Source organism: Aptenodytes patagonicus, chromosome 7, assembly GCF_965638725.1.
Source record: "Aptenodytes patagonicus chromosome 7, bAptPat1.pri.cur, whole genome shotgun sequence".
Lineage (NCBI taxonomy): Eukaryota > Metazoa > Chordata > Aves > Sphenisciformes > Spheniscidae > Aptenodytes > Aptenodytes patagonicus.
The window spans coordinates 48,171,771-48,193,559 of NC_134955.1; the positions used below are offsets into that span (position 1 = coordinate 48,171,771).

At 41.2% G+C, this 21,789-nt stretch overlaps 2 protein-coding genes across 2 annotated transcripts; one reads left to right on the plus strand and one right to left on the minus strand.

Moving 5' to 3' along the window:
• Positions 1-59: 59 nt before the first annotated feature.
• Positions 60-4,425, plus strand: SLIRP (SRA stem-loop interacting RNA binding protein). The gene is made up of 4 exons (XM_076345190.1): positions 60-180; positions 358-416; positions 2,232-2,339; positions 4,301-4,425. Exons 1-4 carry the CDS (start codon positions 87-89, stop codon positions 4,358-4,360), a joined length of 321 nt encoding a protein of 106 aa, XP_076201305.1. The 5' UTR covers positions 60-86; the 3' UTR covers positions 4,361-4,425.
• On the minus strand, positions 4,358-21,540 carry SNW1 (SNW domain containing 1). The gene is made up of 14 exons (XM_076345189.1): positions 21,451-21,540; positions 20,248-20,401; positions 19,026-19,187; positions 12,980-13,075; positions 12,781-12,887; positions 11,844-11,948; positions 11,682-11,751; positions 11,049-11,114; positions 9,658-9,774; positions 9,164-9,305; positions 7,337-7,433; positions 6,399-6,516; positions 5,205-5,368; positions 4,358-5,121 (listed from the first exon to the last, which is right to left on the minus strand). Exons 1-14 carry the CDS (start codon positions 21,462-21,464, stop codon positions 4,917-4,919), a joined length of 1,617 nt encoding a protein of 538 aa, XP_076201304.1. The 5' UTR covers positions 21,465-21,540; the 3' UTR covers positions 4,358-4,916.
• Between the last annotated feature and the right edge of the window lie 249 nt (positions 21,541-21,789).

The following is a 21,789-nucleotide window of genomic DNA, read 5'->3' on the forward strand; positions in this document are numbered from 1 at the left end:
CCGTTGAGGGCGGCGGGCGGTGCTGCGCACTGCCGGGGCGGGGCGGGGCGGGGCCGCCCGCCCCCCTTCCCGCCGCAGCTCCCAAGATGGCGGCAGCCAGCGCGGTGCGGGCGGTGGGGCGCCGCTCCAGGAGGCTCTTCGATATCTTCGTGGCTGACATTCCCTGGACGGTGTCGAGCAGTGAGTGTGCGCCGCCTCCCTAATCCCCACCGGTGCTAGGGCTGGCGCGGACCGGGCGGTGCGAGAGGAGGCGGCCCCGCCGCGTGTGTCGGTGCAGGCCGTAGGGGCCGGGCCAGGGCGGTTGCGGCTGCGCGGGGGTGCCGGGCTCGTGTAACCAGGTGTGCGTTTCCCCCACAGAGGAACTGAAGGAGTACTTCTCCCAGTTCGGGTCAGTACAGAGGTGCCAGCTGCCGTTTGTGAGTACCCGCTCATCCTCCAGTCCGCTGTTCGTGTTTTCTCGGTAAAACGGGAAAGAGCCGCCGGCTGGTGCTCGCCGGGCCCCAGCAGGGTTGGTCCTGCTGCTGGGGCCCTGCCCCGAAGCCGCCTCCCCTGCTCCCTCGGAGCTGCTTTCTGGAAGCCTCTTCTTGTACTCTAGTCGGATTTTCGGTGCTCTCCACCCTTAGTTCCGTCTCCCAGTGGCTGCCGCCGCTTGTCTGTGAGCTGTAGGCCTCATTGAAGCTTAGTAGTTTCTATGAGCTTTGAAGGAGCTTTAGAAAGCACGTCTCTCAGGTCCTGTTGATGCTGCCGTTTCTGAATAATTAATCTAGAAGTGCTTTGAGCTTCTCTATCATTGTGTTATCTTTCTTCAGACAAAGAATACAGTGTTTACGTGCCTGGTCTCACTGGCCTAAAAAATCTAAAGGTGTGGGTATGAACCTACAATCTTTTCCTGCTGTGCGGGGCTAACACAAAAACCACAACCTCTTCAGGGTGCTCCTAAGCTGTCAGCTGTTCATGCCTCTGCCACTTAGGGTATCTATCTTTTGAGCATGTAGGTCAGCGATACTAGTATCTACCGCAGTTTCTTAGAGATGAACAGTCAAAAAAAGTGTTCCTTTCTCACTCTGTTACGGGTAAGTTGCAGATCATTGCTGAAGGAGTAGAGGCTCTCCTGCCTGCTTGTGTTTCTCCACGTGAAGTCATGGTCTGTTAAATTAAGCTTAGTGCGTAGTGAACTTCAGTTAGTGAGCTGATGGGTTCACTATCAGTTGAAGAGTAGTTTGGAAATGGAGAAAAATAGTTTGAAACAGTCTGGTTATTTCTGAACTGAAGCTTAGGTGTCTGCCTGCCACGCTCTGTTCCTCGGGCCCAGGACAGAATTCGTTGCTTCATTGCGAAGGCTGGCAGCTTGCCGTAAACCTGCCTCTATCGCTGATTAAAGCTGAACTGATGCATGTGTGTATGTTTTGATTCAGTAATTATTTTAGGAGTGTTCATTAATGCTTTAATCTGCCAGAGGTACAAAAATCTGCAGCAGGGTTAAGGCACCCTAATTAAGACATCACTGGGATACTGAAACCAGGCAGTGTGACTACAGTACCTTGTGGGTGAAAACTTCACCGGTGTTTGAAAGTGCTGCCAGTCATGCCTGATGATCAGTGAATTTGGTGGCAGAACTGTTGTGAACTCTGATGGGGATCAGAGTTGGGATAAAAGGCACTTTGGTAGACCCGGCTTTTCTGTATTATCTCCTCTTTATTGACAACTGTCTTTTCTGACTGGCAAATTATTCTTAAAAATTACTTTTTTTTTTTCAGTGCAGTTAGTGCTTGTCGTCTTGAATTGCAGCCTGTTTTCTTAGTATCTTAAGCAGCTGCTCTATCTTGCTGAATGCTTTTCAAGTATTGTGGCAGGCTTATTTTCAAATCAGGCAGCCATTTAAATGTCAGTTCTGTTGTGACTGGCTTAATAGTAGAGAACTACTGCAGTTTGAAACAACTGGCTGTGCATTATTCCAGTCTTCAACTATAGCTTAAAATCTTAATTTTTTTTATGATTGCTGGACTCAAATTGAGAGAAAGGGATGCTGAACAGCCTCTGCTAGGCCCCCGCATACTGTCAATGAGAGTAGATGTCTTAAAGTGTGAAAAAGGCTTCTGAAACAGCAAGCATGCAGGTTTCTCTGATAATTTCTGAATCCTTAAATTGAATATCCGTAGAAAGTTTTTAACAGCCTATGTGAATATTTTCTACTGTAATTGGATTTTATTTTTTTTTAAACTGGTAATTAGGACAAAGATACAGGCTTTCACAGACGTTACTGCTGGATTAAATTCTCAACTCCACAAGATGTTCAGAATGTGTTTCAGAAGGACTCCCACATACTTGAAGGTGCCAAGGTAACGTGCTAATTCCTTTAATGGAGTAATGTAATGAGTTGAGCTCTTTAATTCTGCCTTTGGTTGGGCACAGTAAAATCAAAATATTGCCATACTTGTTCCAAGTGTGATTAAGCATTTTGCCACTTAATGTGCTTTTGATGTTTTTTAAAACATAACACTTTTGTTTATTCCCCCCTCTCAACTCGACTCATTAGGGTCTGAGATCATACAGATACCACAGAGCTCACATACCAGAGATCAAAACCTCCTGCTATGCTAAGCTAAAGAAATATGAATGCAGTAAAACTGTTCAGGAACTGCCATGCAACTAGTTATTATTTGTAATACAGGTTTCTGTAGGATAGATTCCAACATCTAATTTGGATGTCGGGTGGCAGGGGCAAGATGACAAAGAATGTAAAGCTAAGCTTTGCACTTAGTGAAAATGTCTTTTTTTTTTTTTCCTTCAGCTATTGTTTCGTACAAGAAAAATCAGTTGCCTGCTTTTATGTGTTCAAGATAACTTCAAATTAGCTTTAGGAAAAAAAAAGCTACGCTTATTTAAAATGTTACAGACGGCAAGTGTTAGTAAAGGAAAAAATGACACTTACTTTGGCAATCTCAGTGCACTAGTGTATAGTACCAGGAGGCAGCATACACCATCAGTTAAAAACCGTTGGTCTAGTACCCATACAAAGGTGTCTGTCATTGACTGGTCAGTTAGAGCCAGACAACTGTAACATCTAGCTTCACTGCAGCAAATAAATAGAGCAAAGAAATGACCATCCCACAGCTTTCCAAACATTTAGTATGCAGTGGTGTTGACAGATAAGGATAAAAGGACAGTGAGTCAATGGCTGCCCAAAGCCATTAATAAATTAACAGGTCTCATGTCAAAATCATTAGAACCTTGCATCTAGTATGTTCACTAAATAGGGGCAAATTTACTAAGGGGATTTTCTTGTAGGCTTATGTGTGCTTTGGCTGACCTAGCTACTCAGACCTAGTAGTAGAGTGAAACCATGAGCAACAAGCAGGCTGGTATAACAGACATGATCAGTTCACATCTTTGAATAATTAGTAATTCTTCAATATCCTTCTGACAACTAGTTTCTCATTTTAAGACTTTCAATGCCAGGAGATGGTAAGAGTAAAATGAATTGGCAAGAGACTTCAGGGATGCAGTATGTTGATTGTGATAAAGTATTTTACTTGACATGGTTCATACTACTGCAGAAGCCTTCATTGGTTGTGGTTACTTCAGTACCTATTCCTAAGAAGAGCTGACCTGTGAGTTACAACTGTGGTGCAAAAATGGAAGCAGAAATTAAGGAGTGGTTTGCTGACTTAAGTCTTGAACTGTGACAAGCCAGGCAACGGGCTGATCCCTCATAAATTGGGCTGAAAATAACTAGGATGTTATCTGTATGCATAAAAAAAAGTACCAGTACTAGCATAGCTAAGTATTTAGTGTTGATTTCTTGGAAATTATTTTGCTGCTTTTTATTCTTGAAGCTGTAACATAGCCACATTCACTTAACTGCCTAGGCTTTGAGGACTATACTCTCACAAGAGGTGCAAGAGCTAAGAAAGAGGCTTCTTTATAGTGAAATAAAAAGCAGGAGGCAGGCAGGAGTTAGCTTTCTTCATTTCTTCAAAATGCAAGCTTCTCTTCTAGAAGCAAAATACACAAGTACTTCTCCCACTTTGTTCTAGGCTAGGTTTAGACAGTTACCTTCTATTAGTTCCACATGAAAGCACAAGCTTTTAAGATGCTAGTTGTGTCAGCAAAATGTAATTGCTTTGCAAATTACATTCAACTTTCCCTTCAGGAGCTTAGCATTTGTGGTTATGGCTCATGAAACTGAACCAGTTATAAACCCATCTTCCACTTTCCATATGAATGTTTTAGAAAATCAGAAATGAAAAATATCAAACCTTCTTGTGTAACTAATATGAATCATTTCCATTGTTTTCAGCTCACTCTCAAACAGCAGTCCCGTAGAAGACACAGTCAAAGAAAGAATCAAAGCGAGTGAGTGGTGGAAGGCGGCTTTATTTCACTAAATGTAAAGAAACTAAAATAAAGATTACTGAGAAACTATGAATGAGTATGTTTTAAAACAGAATCCAGCTGTTTCCCCTCCTTGTTCAAATAAACTGTATAAGCCACACTAAAGAAACACTGAATCAAACTCCCTAACATCCATTACAGCATAAGAGAGTAGTTATATACAGCAGGAAAGCTTTAAACAGATGAAGTAAAAGCTTTAGCTACCTACAAAAACTAAAGCTGTAGGAAGGGGCTACATTCTTACCCTGAGACGCTGGACAACAGGGAATGAGCAAAGTCAGAGCACTTGCTAAAGAATAATTCCCTTGTGAAATGTTTCAAAGTGGTCTCCGTTCCTCTACTCTCCAGGGGTAGCTGTCTTATGTAGAAGAATTAGTGTGTGTATGTATATCCACACAACAAGAGTTGTGAACTGCTGCGTTACAACGCTGTCCCCCTATACACCTCTGATATTAAAAATGCCTTTTGCATGAAGTCCAAGCTTGTAGTCCATTTCTCTACCTCTCAGGGAACAGAGGCTTTCAGTCCTTCCTCCTCTTTTTGCTCTCATGCTCGTGTTCTTTAGGGCGGCTGCTATCTGATGGCCGTTTAGAACCACCATGTTGCTTAGCTTCTTCCAGAAACTTGTCCAAACCAAATGGATCCTCCTCAAATTGAACTGGTCCATCTCTGCCCCTCCCTCTGGTATTACGATCTGAGTTAGAAAACTCTTTGTCAGGAACAAACCTGCAGGAGAAGAGGTGATACTCAGTTGATGATTGTAACTTCAGAGTACTAATTAAGAATATTTCTTAACTTTATTTTCTTACCTATTGGTCTTTATTCGCGCCTCTAGATCATCACCATACATGTCCTTATCCACATTTTTACTTGGCCTGTAGATGTTTTGAGCCATATCCTTGCCACTTCTCCAAGGCTGGTCATAAACATTATAAATTTCATCCTCTCCTCCAGCAAAGCCACTGTCCATACCCTGTGAAGAATAAAGAACAGCAGCAGTGTAACACAAATGAGTCTGCAAAACCTCACCTAGTTTATTTTAACATCAAGATGCACTGATAGTGTCAGAGACACACAGAGATGGTACTGTGTGATTTACTATTGATTTCAAATGAGTTGAAGCACTTCATTAGGATATGAGTGTTTCTGGGTCTGGGATTAAGTCCAGAGAACATGACACAATCATTACAAGCCTTGGTCAGGGCCACTTCTACTCTTCGAGAAAGCAATAGGAAAGATTACAGGCCATTCATATTTCAGAATAACGGATCATTTCAGTCTGCCCTGCAAGTACAGCTGTCTGTAATAGCCAAGTACAACCATACAGAAATGTGTATTATTCAGAATTTCTGGAAAACATGATTTCAGCTGACTGATCCAAATCACACAGAGGCTTATGTAAACTGTGAAAGTAGAAGTGCCTGCTTGTTCACTTTTGATTCATCAGCTTTCCCTTCTGCCTGCAAGTCTTTCATTGGAGACGTGAAAAAGAATGATTGACAAACTGCAGGTCTATTCAGGGACTTTCTGAAGCCTAATCTACTTTTTCATCTCTGAACAGTATAAAGTTTGGGAAAATAAGTGTTGCTGTTAACTATTTATATCTTCAGAAGGATTTTTAACATAAGCAATAATTGGAATAGAAAGTATTCACTTGCTTCTCTCTCAGAGCAGATTTCCCTTAGTCAGTACATTTGTACAAAAGAAAGTGAGGTCACTGCAGCTTGAAGGCAAAATAGCTTCTTTCTCCCCACTCCCCAGTGAGAAAAAACACAGCAAAACCACTTTAATCCAGTTATACGTTCAGAATATTCCATTTTTGTTGCATCAGCTATGGATAAAGGAGATCAATAGTTTCCTAACCACTTATGTAAAGACTTCTTTCAGAGTGTATCCACACCAACCATGAGAACAGGGTCCCTTTAGTATTCTGGCCATACCCACTAAGGAAGGATGAGCGTGTTCTCACAGAAAGCTACACAGCTGTGAAAAGGTATTTTTACCTTGCTCTGGTTGAACAGCCTCTGGTCGTATTGGATTTCATTGGATGGCCTGGGGTTGGGTACCCCTAGGGCAATAACTTCACTGATATCTCTGTTCTCATTTCTCTGCAGCTTTGACCTGAATGAAAAATTTTATTAGGTCAGCAAACCATATTTGTTGACATGCTCAACTGCAACCTGATCCTGTATTAGTTGCTAACAATTTGCTTCAGGTGCCAGACTGTTGCCCTTCCTTACCTAGGTAACATTTAAAATTTGTCTCCTGGCAAAGGAAACAAAAGGGAAAGTTATCTTCAGCTGGGGATGACATTTAAATTTGCTTTCCACTATCTGCAATTTACATCAAGCTGAGTTGGTCTAAAATGTCATATTTATTTTTTGCAAGAACCAGTGTAATGATATTCTGGGAAGGCCGAACAATCTAATTTTAAGATATTAGAGATTTTAAACCTCCAGAAACCATTTGTGCTCAGAAATCTCACTGGCTTGGGCAAGTAAGATACTTCAGCCTACATTCATAAATCTAAGCTTACTTAAATGAAGAGCCTCAAGAAACAAAGCCACTGATGATACTCTGGTCTCAATGAAGTTAGAGGATCCAAGTTTCAACCTTTGCTGTCAACATGTTAATTAAATCTGAATATACTGAAGTTCTGCTAAAGAAGAACCCACCCAAAACCAACAACCCACCCATTCCTCCATTCATCTGGAAAATTCTAAATTTAGAAGAAAGTACTGCAGTACTCTAAAACAATAATACTATTTCATACAATGAATGAATGGTGAATACCAGTTTCCAGTGTGAACCAGTGAATATCTCCACAAGGTAAAATTCAGGCACTCACATCAAGCAAAAGGCGAAAGCCCCGTGTAATAGTTTCCCTCGTGGGGAAGCCAGTGCCAGTACTGGCATAAAGCAGCTTTCTTCTGTGACTCACCTTTTGTCAGGGGCTGCCCTGGAAAGATTTCTGTCATGCTGTCTCTCTTTGCGCCGGTCATGTCTGATTTCATCTCTTTCTCTAGCTTCACCATCCTCTGAACAAGTGCAAGATTGCTCATTACAGACAAATATTTGAAGTTTGAATTAACTATGCCACAGACATTGGCACAGTATTCTTTTACAGAAGAAAAGTGACCCTTAGGCACTCTTTAGAATGTTACACTTTAAACAAACTGAACACCTGGAAAGCCACAGCTTTCTTATGCCACAAGCAATTTACTGTCCTTGACAAGAGAGTTAAAGCAGACATATCCAATGACTATGTTTTCTCAACTTTCAAGATCTTAGAATACTTGTCCATCTACGAATTAATATCCTAAACCACCTACAGATCATCGTATCATACTTTTATCTCTTAAGTGTAAAAATATCGTTCGAACACACAGGCATCTAAGTGCCTTGAAGAACATTCTCTGACTCAGTATCACAGAATCACTCAGGTTGGAAGGGAGTCTCTTAACTCAAGCTCCTGCTGAAAGCAGGATCAATGCTGAATTCAAACCAGGTTGCTCAGGCTTTGCCCACTCAGCTGGGGAAAATCTCCAAGGATAGAGATTGCCAGCCTCCCTGGGCAACTTGTTCCCACTGCTTGTCCTCATGGTGAAAATTTTTTCCTTGCATGTAGTTGGAACCTCCTGCTTCAATTTTTGACCACTGTCTCTTTCTTTCACTGTGCAGCTTAGTGAAGAGCCCTGATGATCTCCTTGTAGGTATGGGAAAGCTTCCATTAGGTCCCCCCAAAGCCTATCTTCTCCTGGCAGAACAAGCTTCATTCTCTCAGAACAAGCTTCATTCTCTCAGCATCTCCTCACTGGACAGATGCTCTAGCCTCCTGACCATTTTGGTGGCACTCCACTGAACTCACTCCTGTTTATCAGTGTCTGTCTTGTACCTGGGGGCCCATAACTGCACCCAGTATTCCAGATGCAGTCTAACAGGTCACCAGTAAAAGGAAATGATTACTTCCCTTGACCTACTGGTTACACTCCTGCAGAAGCAGCTTAGTATGCCCTTAGCATTACTGCTGCCAAGGCACACTGCTGGCTTACGTTTAGCATATTGTCCACTAGGACTCCCAGGTCCTTTTCAACAGAGTGGCTCTCCAGCTGGCCAGTCCCCAGCCTGTTGGGAAGAGGTTAGTCCATCCCAGCTGCAGGATTTGGCATTATATTACTAAAAGGTGGAGGATACGGTCGTAATGAGAGATCATAACTGCTCTGTAAGTTCAGCATCTTGATCTTTGAAATGTCATTTCAATCATTATCACAATGGTTATGATTTAGTTACGTTAGCAGTTTTTGGACCTAGTGGTCAACAGAACTACAGTTCTGCAAGACCAGTTATAACAACGCAAGAGACAGAATATCGCATTTACCATCTTTGAAAACTTAAAGATGGTTTAGTTCTTGTAAACAAAGTTGCTCGTCTGCAACAAGCCTTTTCTAAAAAAGAAAAATTAGATTAGAACAGTCCATGAAAGCTATTGTACTGATCCACTGACAACTCTGAAACTCTCAACAATGTCCTAAACCTGTATACACTGACATACTGCTGCGAGGTTCAAAGTCAGATCACATCAAACCAGCCAGTGAATTAACCAAATTCACTGGCTGATCAAGTAAAGACACAAAGAACAGATGTCATGCTTAGACATTACAGTTGCTATTTAGGCATTATAAGTTCTCGGGTTATTTCTCCAAACCTACACTTCAGAGAGTGCTAAAAAAACCCCAAACCATAGTACCTTAATAACAAAGAAATGTACCTTTTTCAACATGGGTTTTGATCCCTGCTCTTCTCTCCCTGGCTTTCTGAGCCATTTCTCGGAGCTTTTCCTCATGTTTCTCCTTTTCTTTCTGAGCCATCTTCCTCTCCACCTGGGCACGCATCTCTACAGCCTCACGAGCCTGCACACATAAGACATAGTTAAAATGACAGAAAGCTAGCACCTGGGATGCAAGCAGATCTTTTGTCATGGAGTGATCCAGTAAACAGGGCAGGAATCAAGCCACAAACATGAAGTTCAAAGCCAGACAGCCGCAGCAGTTAGAGCTGAGAAACAAGACCCATGACCTCCAATAATTTAACCCACACTGAGCCACTGATTCAAAGATATTGGGGATAAGACCTTATGCCTTATGTTAGCCAAGAAGCAGGACAAATCAAAAAGCCATAGCCTATTCACAGTTGATTTTCCCAAGGAAATAAACAAAGAAGGTAAAACCACATGGAACAAAACAGTTTAAACAACCACCTGACCTTTCTGTCAGCTATATAGAGAGCCTCAGCAAGCTTGGCAAAATTTTCATTAATATGAACAGTCTGCAATCCTCTGCCATCTGCAGCCAGACGCTTGTCTAATGGAATGGTGTAACCCTACAGTGGAAACAGAGACAGTTAATCACAGAAACTAACATTATTTTGTAATAACAAACATTATTACATTTATTGTGTAAGAAAACAAAAACACATACAAAACTCGCAGCCCATCATTAATACGCCTCAATGGACCTCCTTTATACATACTTCAAATTCATACCAGGTAATACTAAGCTCCCCTCCAATTCCACGCTCCCCCCAAATCTGAATCACAATTTCCCCTCAAGTTACGTCTTAGTACAAATGACAGTTTTTGATTGATAAAATCCACTCTTTGCTTTATGTTAAGAACTACAGATAATAGCTTTCCCAGTCTCTAAGCTGTTTTATTATTTGTGCTTAAAAATTGTTTTCCCTAAACTGTTTTTATACCTGTTAAGAGGTTAGCTGATTCAAACTGAGGAAGGGGGAAGGCTGCCAGCAAAAGCAAGACACTAAATGCCAATTTTGCCTTCAAAAGCTGAAACATAGAAGTATTTATAGATGATATTTTAAGATTTTTTAGAGAGCTCTACAGAATTTTTGCTTTGGTTTTAGCATCTGTAACCTAAAATTTGATCTACTAATTAGTGTCAGTCCCAGTTATACAGCTGTGTTGGGGTAGAAAAAAACCCCATCATCCAAACACACAGCTTTTCCTTCCTCCAGTTGAAGAGGCTGCCTCATAACAGCTTGGTAAATTTGAGAACTAGACCAGTTACTGCAGCAAATTATAAATTTTCCCTTCTCTCTGAACATAAACTTACTGGCTGATAAAGGGACAGGACATACCTACTCAAACAAGAAATAAAATTAGCTAAGCTAACCAGTGATGAGAATTAATTAGTGAAAGAATGCAACAAGGAGAACTTTTGAGAAATTCGGACTACAGTATTAAAAAGAAAACATGCTTGATTCTCTGTGAATTACCCTTCCCTTTTTCAGTTTAGACGGCTTTACTTTGTGGGCTCCAGAGACTTTGGTTTCAGACTCCACATACTGCACTATTATGGAGATTTTAACTAATGCCATTTTTTCTCTCTCAAAATGCATAATCTCTGCCATGAAGTAATATATTCTCTCTCAGTTCTATACTCCTGTCAATTTGACAACCCTGATATGCCAAAGAAAGAAAAACTGAGCTGTACAATTGTGTGTTCTCCATGCTGGAAGCAGCCACTTTACCTAACTCTAGAGGTTTGAAACAAGTATTATTCAAGCTTAAATCATTCATAGAAATCTCCCAGCAGGGTGCAAACATTAGAAAGGTGAATTTATGACAACTTATTTACCTTTGCATTTTTCCAGTTTGAAATGCATGGAGGAATTTTCCACTCTTGCTGCTCTTTCACAGTCATCTGATTTAAGAAAGGAAGCAAAGTCATCTTTAGATCTACAGCAAAAGGAAATACTGTTTTCTTTCTCAAAGGCAGCTATGAAACTACTGAAATAAATTAGAGTACAAAGTTCAGGACACTATTACAAAAAACTCAACCCTTCCTAGCAGCAATAAGATGTTCATTTCTGCACTGTACCTTTGCCAACAGTGAATAAAGTCATGACAGCTTTTCATAACACAACTTAGTGTTATTAAGGATGAGCTTAATAGTGTTGCCTAAAAGCAGCATCAGTGTACCAAGGCTAAAGCCTCAGTCAACTCATCCATGCCATGGACAACTCCAGCAATGCAGCCCTGCGTAAAATATGAGAAATCTACTCAACCTCTGACAAGCTACATAGGAAGAGAGCCACTTCCAGAACTGCCCAAAAAACCCTCAAAAAGACTGCACCAGGCACCAAGTTTATCACTTAACATCACATCAAAAGAACAATAAAGAGAAGGTGCACAGAAATGAACTAGATCAAAGTAGAATTTGCGAACCCATCTAGAATTCAAAACTGAGAACAGCTATGGCATTTCATACCTTTCTACTAGGAGAGTGCATTACAGGTGCTGGAGGAGAAGGCGGTCCACGTGGAATCTTCTTGTTAATTCTGAACAATTAAGAAAACAAATACAATCGGCATGTTGTATATGGAACTACCCTATAGTATCTTCTATTTGCCATGAAGGTTTGAATAGTTACTTGAATCTTGGAGGCTCCATAGGGTCCTTCTGCATTTCCACCATCCGAATAACTCTCTGTTTTGCTCCAGAGTTGAAGGCAACACCTTGCTGCGACGGTGTGTACCTGAATAAAACAAAGTGCTCAGTTCTCTGCACACAGCTAGATATTCCTTTCCCACCGTCATTTTCACTCAGTTCACTGCTCTAGCTGCATTTTCATGTTATCCACACCAGTTTAAGACTTTTCCACTGTGAACACCAGGAACAGATAATGGCACAGAGGATACTGGACTGAATGCAGAGAAGCAACTACACCAGACAGAATGTGTCTTCCCAGGGCTATATTATCCTGTTTCAACCTAGATTCCAAAGTAGAAGAAACAAACTAATAGAGTACACAGAGCATGTCACAATACTCTTCACCTATGTCTGTGGATCCCTGGTGACTACTTACTGGTTATTAAGAACCTCCTCACATACTTTTTTTCAGAATTCACATCAGGCCAAGTCTAACCCTGCCATGGAATTTTTCTGTGTTTGCAGCAGAAAATCATCATAAGTGAGTATCAGCTTCCTAGTAATTCCAATTCTTCCCAGTTGCTCGTTTTACATAAGGGAAGAACCTTGTTACATGCCTTGTCTTGGGTTCAAACTCCCAGTAAAGACTGTTTCCAGGGCAGCATCATTCATAGTGCTCCCTGACAAATCTACATTTTGTGGCTAAAACAATAACCCCACCACAATGTGCCACAACTCATGACACGTTAAAACATATTTCAACACACTTCAAACTAGATTACCATTAGTGGGTTAATTCAAAATACATAAGCCAGTTTCATATTACTTCCAGAAGAACAGAATTCAAGAGGAATTTCCGTTCTCAGAAATTCAAGGAATATCCTAATTTTAATCAATTTTATATATAACAATATCTTACACACACCAGCACTACATACCGAATGTACTGTGCAGGAGCTAGTTTGTCAGCTGCTCGAACTGGCATGGCTGCTGCAACTTTTTGGGAGACTGATTTCTCCAAGGCTGCTCTTGTCTTCTCTGTTATCTAAAGACAAAAGTACCACAGAATGCCACTCACTGCATATGCAAGACATACAATATACCTCTGATAACTAGGCACATCAGTGCATATAATACCTCTCTGATTGCCTCCTCGTCTGGTCTTTGCAGTTCAGGATCGTCCACATTCATGACCTCTTTTGGCACCAGATCTGTGTATTTGCTGTAAATAACCTGGAAGACATTATATTTTATTAGTGCTGGTGAACAGAATCATAGAATCGTTTAGGTTGGAAAAGACCTTTATGATCATCGAGTCCAACCATTAACCCAGCACTGCCAAGACCACCACTAAACCATCTCCCTAAGCACCATGTCTACAGGTCTTTTAAATACCTCCAGGGATGGTGACTCCACCACTTCCCTGGGCAGCCTGTTCCAATGCTTGACAACCCTTTTGGTGAAGAAATTTTTCCTAATATCCAATCTAAACCTCCCCTGGTGCAACTTGAGGACGTTTCCTCTTGTCCTATCGCTTGTTACTCGGGAGAAGAGACGGACACCCACCTTGCTACAACCTCCTTTCAGGTAGTTTGGAGCGATAAGGTCTCCCCTGAGCCTCCTTTTCTCCAGGCTAAACAACCCCAGTTCCCTCAGCGGCTTCTCATAATACTTGTGCTCTAGACCCTTCACCTGCTTCGTTGCTCTTTTTTGGATGTGCTCCAGCACCTCAATGTCTTCCTTCTAGTGAGGGGCCCAAAACTGAAGACAGTATTCAAGGTGCGGCCTCACCAGTGCTGAGTACAGGGAACAGGAATAAATGTACATATTTCAAAGAAAATGTTTCAGGCCTAGATTATACTTTAGGTACTAATTAAAACTTATATACAACTCTAAATGCATTACAATTACATAGAACCATAGAATCATTTAGGTTGGAAAAGTCCTTAAGATCGTGGAGTCCAATGATAAACCTAACACTGCCATGTCCACCACTAAACCATGTCCCTAAGCACCACATCTACATGTCTTTTAAATACCTCCAGGGATGGTGACTCAACTGCTTCCCTGGGCAGCCTTTTCCAACACTTGACAACCCTTTCAGTGAAGAAATTTGTCCTAATATCCAATCTAAACCTCCCCTGGTGCAACTTGAGGCTGTTTCCTCTCGTCCTGTTCTTCTCGACATATTCTTCAATGACTCCCATAGAACAAGAATATACTCTAGATGCCATTTTACAGATGGAATAATCGAAGAAAAGAAGCAATTTGATTAAATATAATTATGTAAATCATTCTCAGAGCTAAGATTAGACACCAGTTTCCTGCTTCCCTTTCCTACTCTTTTCCTTTTTAGGCTCCCCAAGACAGACAGAAAAATCCACATTTGTACTTCTGTTTTCAAGGATTACTTAAGAATTCGATACAAGCCTTTTTTAGCATCTAGATTTTTATCGTATCATTATGTTTGCTATGTTCTTCAAAAAAATAAATGCTTGAGAAAACTGTTCTTTACACTTTCCCTCATATGGGTACATCAGTCTTCATACAACATGCAGGTGGCTGTCACTAGCTTTAAGCCCCAACTTTTAAACATAAGGAAAGAACACTATTAGATAGCAACTATTATTTCAAGTTCATTATAAAGTGCATGCCCAACCATGAAACTGACCTTTAGCCTCAGCATTGATTTGTCACACAAGAGCCATTTACTGCTTGTCAGCTTTCACTCCTAAAATTTTAATCCTCTGAATTAGTATCAATAATATCCTAGCTTCTCAGATGCTGAATGAAGGACATCTGAAGAGCAGTGTTCCTCTAAGGTAATTAACTCTAAGTCCAAGTGTCTTGCTGCATGAAGAACAAAGTATGCTGAAAGAGCTCAGAGTATCCCAGAAGACAAAGAAGAAAATAAAAAAAAGTCTAAGAGGTGCTCTAAAAACTATAGTACACTGAGGTACAAATGAGCTATGTGAACTAGTTAAAACCCTAAAATATTGCATGCAAGTGGCAAGCTGCATTAATGTGGAAAAAATCCATAACATGGATTAAACTAGCCTGAAAATACCAAAATTTTTCTCTCCATCATAAACTTGGTACACTTGCATGTTCTAATTGGAGTCCTTTTTTGAGGTGATATAGACAGGCAGATAAAGATGTTGCACTATGTTGTTTTTCTAGATATTTACCTTATTTTAACAGTAATGTTGAGACATTTTATTAATCTAAGATAAAGAGGAGACTGGCACTGTTTGATATTGTAGTATGCCCACTCACTACCATTTTTCATCTAAGAAATTTAAAAGGAAGCATCAGTCTGTGTTTCAGATAATTCCATTTTGATTGCTTCTGAAAAGCAGAATCTCCTTCTAGGCAGAAACAAAATGCTCAATTTTTGGTACAGCTAGATGATTCCTTCTCTGGCTGTGGCAGCCTTAACAGGCAGCAATTAGAAATCTGCACACCACTGCCATCAGAAAGAGAACAATCCTACCTAACTAGCTGTGTAAGATACTGTAGCTCATGGTAGGATTTAGACATCAATCACATTCAGAGTTTCACAAGACACCTGATAAGATGCAAGCGTCTTGACAGAAGTTTCTTAATTTGCAACAGATAAATCCATCCCCTCAACATATTTTATTCTATATATCCAGAGCACCCCTGTACAGTGCTCATCAATCCTATGTGTAAATCGAGAGGCTACCATCAAGCATTGGAGAATGAATTCCTTCCTTGGCAAAGAATGGTTTCTCCATATGAAGCACATAACATTTTAGAAGTCATTACAATTACCTAGTTGGAAGCCTGGCGCGCACACACCACAGAAAAAAATTGGTGATAAGCTCTCAAACCAAGCTCTACCACAAAGGTAAATACATTATGAGTAATGAATACTTTTGATTATTTTAGTTATATTCACATTCTCTTGTCCTGTTCCATCGCTGTGACAGGAGTTCCTTCAACAATGGAACTACTTTCTCTTGTGAATGTTTCAACTGAATTCACAATCTTGAGGAAAAAAAGTAGGTAAGTTTTGCGGTTCTTTTTTTCTCCTTTAACATCTAAGCTGCAGCCTTGGGCCACTAAGGAGAAATCCAACTCCTGCACAGAAAAATCATCCTTGCCAGAAAAAAAGTAATGGACCTAATAGTTCCATTCCTTGATTTCACTCTCTCTTTCTGTCTTGATAAAGACACAGGAAGCAATTATATGTCCTTATTTTCCTAATAAGGGGACAGAGCATCATTGTCACCAAAATATATCCATTATTGATGCATTATTTTAGCCTGGCTTTTAGTCATGTGAGTAGAGAAAGTGTTGGAAGAATCTATAGCAGCACAAGAGCTAACCACACGGCTAATGCTGGAAATCCTTCATCTGGACAACCAGACGGAACTCCATCCTCGGATCCATAAGGTCATGTATCCAGATTCATCAACATTATCCGGCATTTCGTGTCTAGCAGACTTTCTACCAGCCCCAAACAGGAGGCTTGTCAAACTATCTCATTTATGTCAGCATTTTTCAAGGAAAATTCTCTGAAGCAACTATTTTTTAAATATGTAAGGGAACAGATACAAGAGAGATGAACCACTGCAATAGTAGAAACTGCTGACTAGCCACCTAGCTATAGGGTCCGGGTGGTGGAACTCCTGCCTCTACAAGAAGGCAGAATACTAAATTCAACTTCAAAAACCCCATAAACTGTAGCAAAAGCAAAATTTGTTTCTTAACTCAGACCAAACAAGTAGCTCACAGAATAGGATCAGAAACTCCATCTCATTTCTGGCAGGCTGCTAAGTTACCTATTTCTCTTAGCTCTAAGTATTAAGATTGAAGAAATATTTGAATTATGACTGCAGCTCTCAGGATAATGAAACTTCTGTATGTAACCCTACTGACACTACTATCAGAAGTTCCCTCTTACAGAAAATATTCCACATTATTCAACTCAACACAGATCACTGAAGAACTGCTCCCTATGACATCTCTGCTAATACTTTCTCTTTCCTGCAAAACAAAGCAATAGTAGTGAAATTGTTTCAAATACCTAATTTTCCCTTAGTTTTATCCCCACTTGAACCACAATACTTAATTTTTAGCCTCAGCATTTACATCCAGCTGGATGCAATCAGAATCAATCTGATGCAGAAGGAAGAGCTTAGGGTCAGGAAAACCCAATTCAAGTTCTACAGAGCCCAGTTTCGGAAAAGCCACTCATCTCTTCTATCCTGGTAAGTATGGCCACAAAATGAGAAAATTACTGCTTCTTTATAGATGCCATATGGAAAATTAATGAATGCTGGTACAGATCTTCACAAATCAAATATGACCAATGTTAACAGCTTAAATTTAACTTTACCTGTTCTAAGTATTTTCCTAACTCTGAACGAAATAAGGCACAGTGAAAGATTAGTCATTTTTGCCTAAAGCCTACTATCATTTCTAGTTCTTTTTAAAATATTCTTAGATCCCTATCTGAACAGTTCTATTATATGAACGTTAAATCTGATCCTACAGGTAGGTGAAGATGTATTTAACAAGTTGTAAAAATTAGGGTTTAATTATACTTTTTTTTTTTTTTTTTGCTTCTTATTTGCCCTGCAGCTTCCCCAAAATCAGTACAATTATTAATTCTTGTCTACTTACCTGCTCCGAATTATTTCTTATCCTTTGGGATAAGTCAAATTTCTATTTAGTATCAAGTATCAAAAATTTAGTATCACAAAATTCTGTAAGTGTAATTAATATTTTAGCACCTTCCTCTTGACAAATAATTAGACACTACATAAAGTCTGATGGAACTCCAATGAAAGTCCCCTCAGTAAAAATGTTGCCACTGGTGGTGTTTCTGTTTAGCCTGACTACTTTCTGCCACATGCCAGCATGGCGTCTGGTTGATATGAACTAATTTTTTTCAAAGGTACTGCAGTAACTTTAGATGCACAGGATGAGGATATACAAGATGTGACACTTTTTTGACACTCAACCGAGTATTAGTTAAATATAAAATCCTATTGGCATGAACTTTCTGCAATTTTGGCAATTGTAGGATCAATTTAAAACAATAAAAAAAATTATCTGTCAAAAAAGAAAGATTTCCCCTGATATTTTTAGAATGCTTGCCCTATTTTTTGAGAGGTAAAGTTCACCTTTTGTTTTTCTTTTTAGACAGGTTTTTCCCCTTCCTCATTTGCAGTAAGATATGAGGCATATTACAGACCCATAAGCTTTTCAAGGCATCCTAAATTAAAGCAAAAGTCAAATTATTTTGAAAACAACTATTCATATCTATCCACTAAAACACCCTCTGTAGTTAACCCTCTTTTTAGATTTTCTTTGGGTTACCCTATTCTTTACAGGAGATGCTTGCTATAACAAGCAGCTGGTCAAACATTTGATCATGCCTCAGCAGTTTTTCAGCCCCAAACACATGCTTAGAAGAATTAAAAGTTTTAATGTAGTCCACTGTTACATTTGAAAAGGTAGATGTAGATACTCCTCAAAGTGGACTTAGGAGACCCAAGTAACTGATCTCATCAATATTAGTTAGAACTTCAAGGTAAAGTGTCATCTCTTTGTTTTTAGAAAGGCTAATGTATACAGGAAATTGAAGTTGGTTCCCATTAAACTCAACGAGAATCTTGCCATCACTGAACTTAACACAAAAATTTTGGAGTATAACCACTGGCAATACCTTCTGCTACAATTAAAAAAATAAAATAAAAAAAGAGCACCCAACAATATTGAAAACAGCCAGAACGTCAAATGTTAAATTAGCAAGACACAAGGTGTAGTATTCTGAAAGTTGTACTGTGTTTTCTTTGCTTTTTTTGCCCCCTCTCTCCACACACTGAAATAAGGCTGTCGACGATCAGGCCGGTTTTCAGTTTCTTGCCTTCACTGGAAAGCTCTCTAATGAAAGCTGGTAAGCTATCAGGTAAGTTTTGTGTAGAGACTCTCACCATTTTTGCCTTACTTTTTAATTACATAACAGAGAAGATCACATAGTGATCCTGGTCAAAATGCCCATGTCTGTCTGACTCTAAGAAAACAGGACTGCACCTCAAGGAGGCAATCCATTTGTCTAATGCCAGACCAATGAGTTTAAGCATGTGCAATGTATACACACAACTTTTCCAGGTATACATGCCAGTCTACATATTTGAAGAAATATTACCTTGTCCTTTGACTGTCCTTGACGAGCAATTGCATCGTATTTTATTTTTCCTTCCGCATCCACCTGCACAGCCAAAGCATTGGACATTTTCTTCTTTCGGCCCATATCCAATGGATATTGAGCCACATGAATTTCTGGGAAAGCACCCCCATCTCCAAAATCCTATGCAAAAGAAAAAGCAGTGACTGACTGAAACACAAAAACATGGTATAACATTTGCACGGGTGGGAAATGGAATGAAAGACTGGATTGATTTTAACAAAATGAAACACTGCCAGAATGTTCTAGTAACTTTATTATTTAACTGGTAAGAGAGCAATGGACTATAGAACTTACACTTACTAAATGAAAAGACACTGAAGTGCATAGACATCTTGCAGTAACTATTCCCTGCACAGAGTCTTTCACCGGATGTCTCACATTCAACAGTCAGTTACAGAATCAATGTTAAAGTATTAGGCAGAACAAAAGTCAGTCTCATCAGAGCAGGTCTCAGATGTTATTGCCAAGTACCATTTCAAAATCTGCAAGGTTTTGTTTTAGTCCAGTTTCTCACTGAGCCACAATTTTGTAATCAGAGCTATACATCTGTATTTTCCCTTCTACCTTTTAACATTTCCAGTTGCAATTACGTTGAACTGGCGAGGATTTACAGCTAAATACACACAACATTGTCCAGAACCCTTTTGCCAGTAACATACATAAACAATGAGTATCTGACAAATTTTTAAGTTTCCTTCCAACTCTAACAATTTTCTCCCCCACTAGCAGCTATCTTTTGTTACACTAAGAACAGAATACATGAGTATTCTCCAATATACACATGTTCACTTATTCCAGCTATAATCTGGAACATGTGTTTAACAAATAATGACAGAGGAACACTATAGATGTCTTTCTCAGAGGATCCTTGCCTTCACAGATTGTAAGCTGAAAGGACCATAGACCTATTTCCATATTACAATATAACAGTCTCTGAAGGGAAGAATCTTTATAACATCCTGTTTACCATGAAATGTTTTAAGTAATCCGGTGAATTGGAACAATTTTCCCCAACCCAAGAATACATCCAACAGTCTGGATGGAAATTCTGCACGTGATAAGGCTTTGCACAATTCTGTGCTACACTCAAGATACTCAAGAGTTTATTTCTACTCCAGAAAATACACTTTTTTCCTCCCATTAGCAGACACGGTACTATAGTGCGAATTTAAATATCTACCTCTAGCACCCGTGGTATCCATCCTTTCCGGTAACCGTATGGGGGAGGTTCCCTTCGTGATGAGACTAGAGCAGTCTGCCTAGATCTTTGAGCTCTTGCTCTTTCTTCTAGTTCTAGCTGGTCTTGAGACAGCTGGGTTGGAGCTGGTAAAAAACTGCACATCCATAGATAGAAAGAAAGAGACATAAAAAGTTAATTCTGATAATTTCACTCAGTGACACTCAACTATGCTTGAGTCTACTACTAAATTATTACTTTCTCTACAATCACTCCATACAGTCTGTGAAACAATTTATGAAATTTGAGTATTGTGTTCATAAACCAGATGGCAGTAACTTCTGAGATTATAGGGGAAAAAACAATGTGTGCTCTCTCAGCATTCTGGAAGATCCCTATAAAATCTGATGCTAAATTCATCCCCACTCGCATCTTGTTTGAACGGGAGTGTGTGACAATGCCCATTCTCCAACAGGAACGTCACACGACACTATGTATTCTTTCCACCACTACGGAGCAGAAAAAGAAAATACGCCCTTAGTGCCAACAACTCCCCCTTCCTTCCTCTCAAGGCAAACGCCCACAAAAAGATCTGTCAGCAAGCTCCCCCCTTAACGCCAGATACCTCCCGGCCAAAGCCAATTAGTCGAAAACACAGTTTCTTGACTTCCCATTTTTCAGCTCGTACAGACCACGGGACCCTTTTACGCGTTAAGGAACCGTCCACCTCCGAGAAAGTCGGCATTCCAGGGCAGACCACTGAAGCTGCACTCCCGAGGCTTGCGAGAGACGCAGCAGCTTGTAACAAAGACGTCTCGCCCTCGCTCACCGTAAAGACACCCCGACAAAACCGGACGGGTCCGATCACCTCCAGCCGAGGCGGAGGAGCTCCTTCTTCCCGCACAAAACACGCGAGGGAGGCAGAGCCCTGAACTGGAGGCAGTGGCAAAGACCCCCTCCCGCCAGGGCAGGGCAGGGCAGCTCCCTCAGCTCCGACTCGGCCCTCGCCACCCTCCCCCCAGCCGCGGCCCGGCCTCCTCACCGGCCGGCGGGCCCACCGCCCGGGAGAGGCCGCGGCTCTGCAGCGCGCTCACCCGAACGCGGCCTCTCTCGTCGGCCGGAGCCTCGCACGGCGGCTGGGAAGCCGCAGGCAGGCTGGGGAGAGCAGTCACCCGAACCGGGCCTGATGGAGCCAGCCAGACCCACCTGGTGAGCGCCATCTTGTCGCCTCCGTCGCCTTCTCGGGAGCCAGGCCGCGGGGGAAGGGAGGGGGAAGGGAGGGGGAAGGGCGGTGACAGCAGTTGCCCATGCGCCACGCGACGCAGTGTCTCCCTGGGAATTGTAGTCTGGGTGACGTCACACTTAACGTGATCGCCCGCATGTGCACGGGCCGCAACGCGTCTTGGGACATGCGGCTTTTCCGCCCCAGCGGCGCGGAGGGGCGTTGCGGGGGCGCCGCCGCCGGGGCGGGGCCTCGGACCGCGGCGGTGAGGGAACGGCTGCACCTTAGGGCTGGGCGGTCTTTCCGACGGGCGGAGCGGCCCC

Excerpts from the sequence above, each read along its gene's own strand:
- SLIRP (XM_076345190.1), top strand. The coding sequence starts at position 87 with ATGGCGGCAGCCAGCGCGGTGCGGGCGGTGGGGCGCCGCTCCAGGAGG. Across the intron at positions 417-2,231 it reads AGAGGTGCCAGCTGCCGTTT|GACAAAGATACAGGCTTTCA; the intron begins GTGAGTACCCGC and ends ACTGGTAATTAG. Across the intron at positions 2,340-4,300 it reads ACATACTTGAAGGTGCCAAG|CTCACTCTCAAACAGCAGTC; the intron begins GTAACGTGCTAA and ends CATTGTTTTCAG.
- SNW1 (XM_076345189.1), bottom strand. Across the intron at positions 9,775-11,048 it reads CAAACTGGAAAAATGCAAAG|GGTTACACCATTCCATTAGA; the intron begins GTAAATAAGTTG and ends TTTCCACTGTAG. Across the intron at positions 6,517-7,336 it reads AGGGCAGCCCCTGACAAAAG|GTCAAAGCTGCAGAGAAATG; the intron begins GTGAGTCACAGA and ends TTTTTCATTCAG.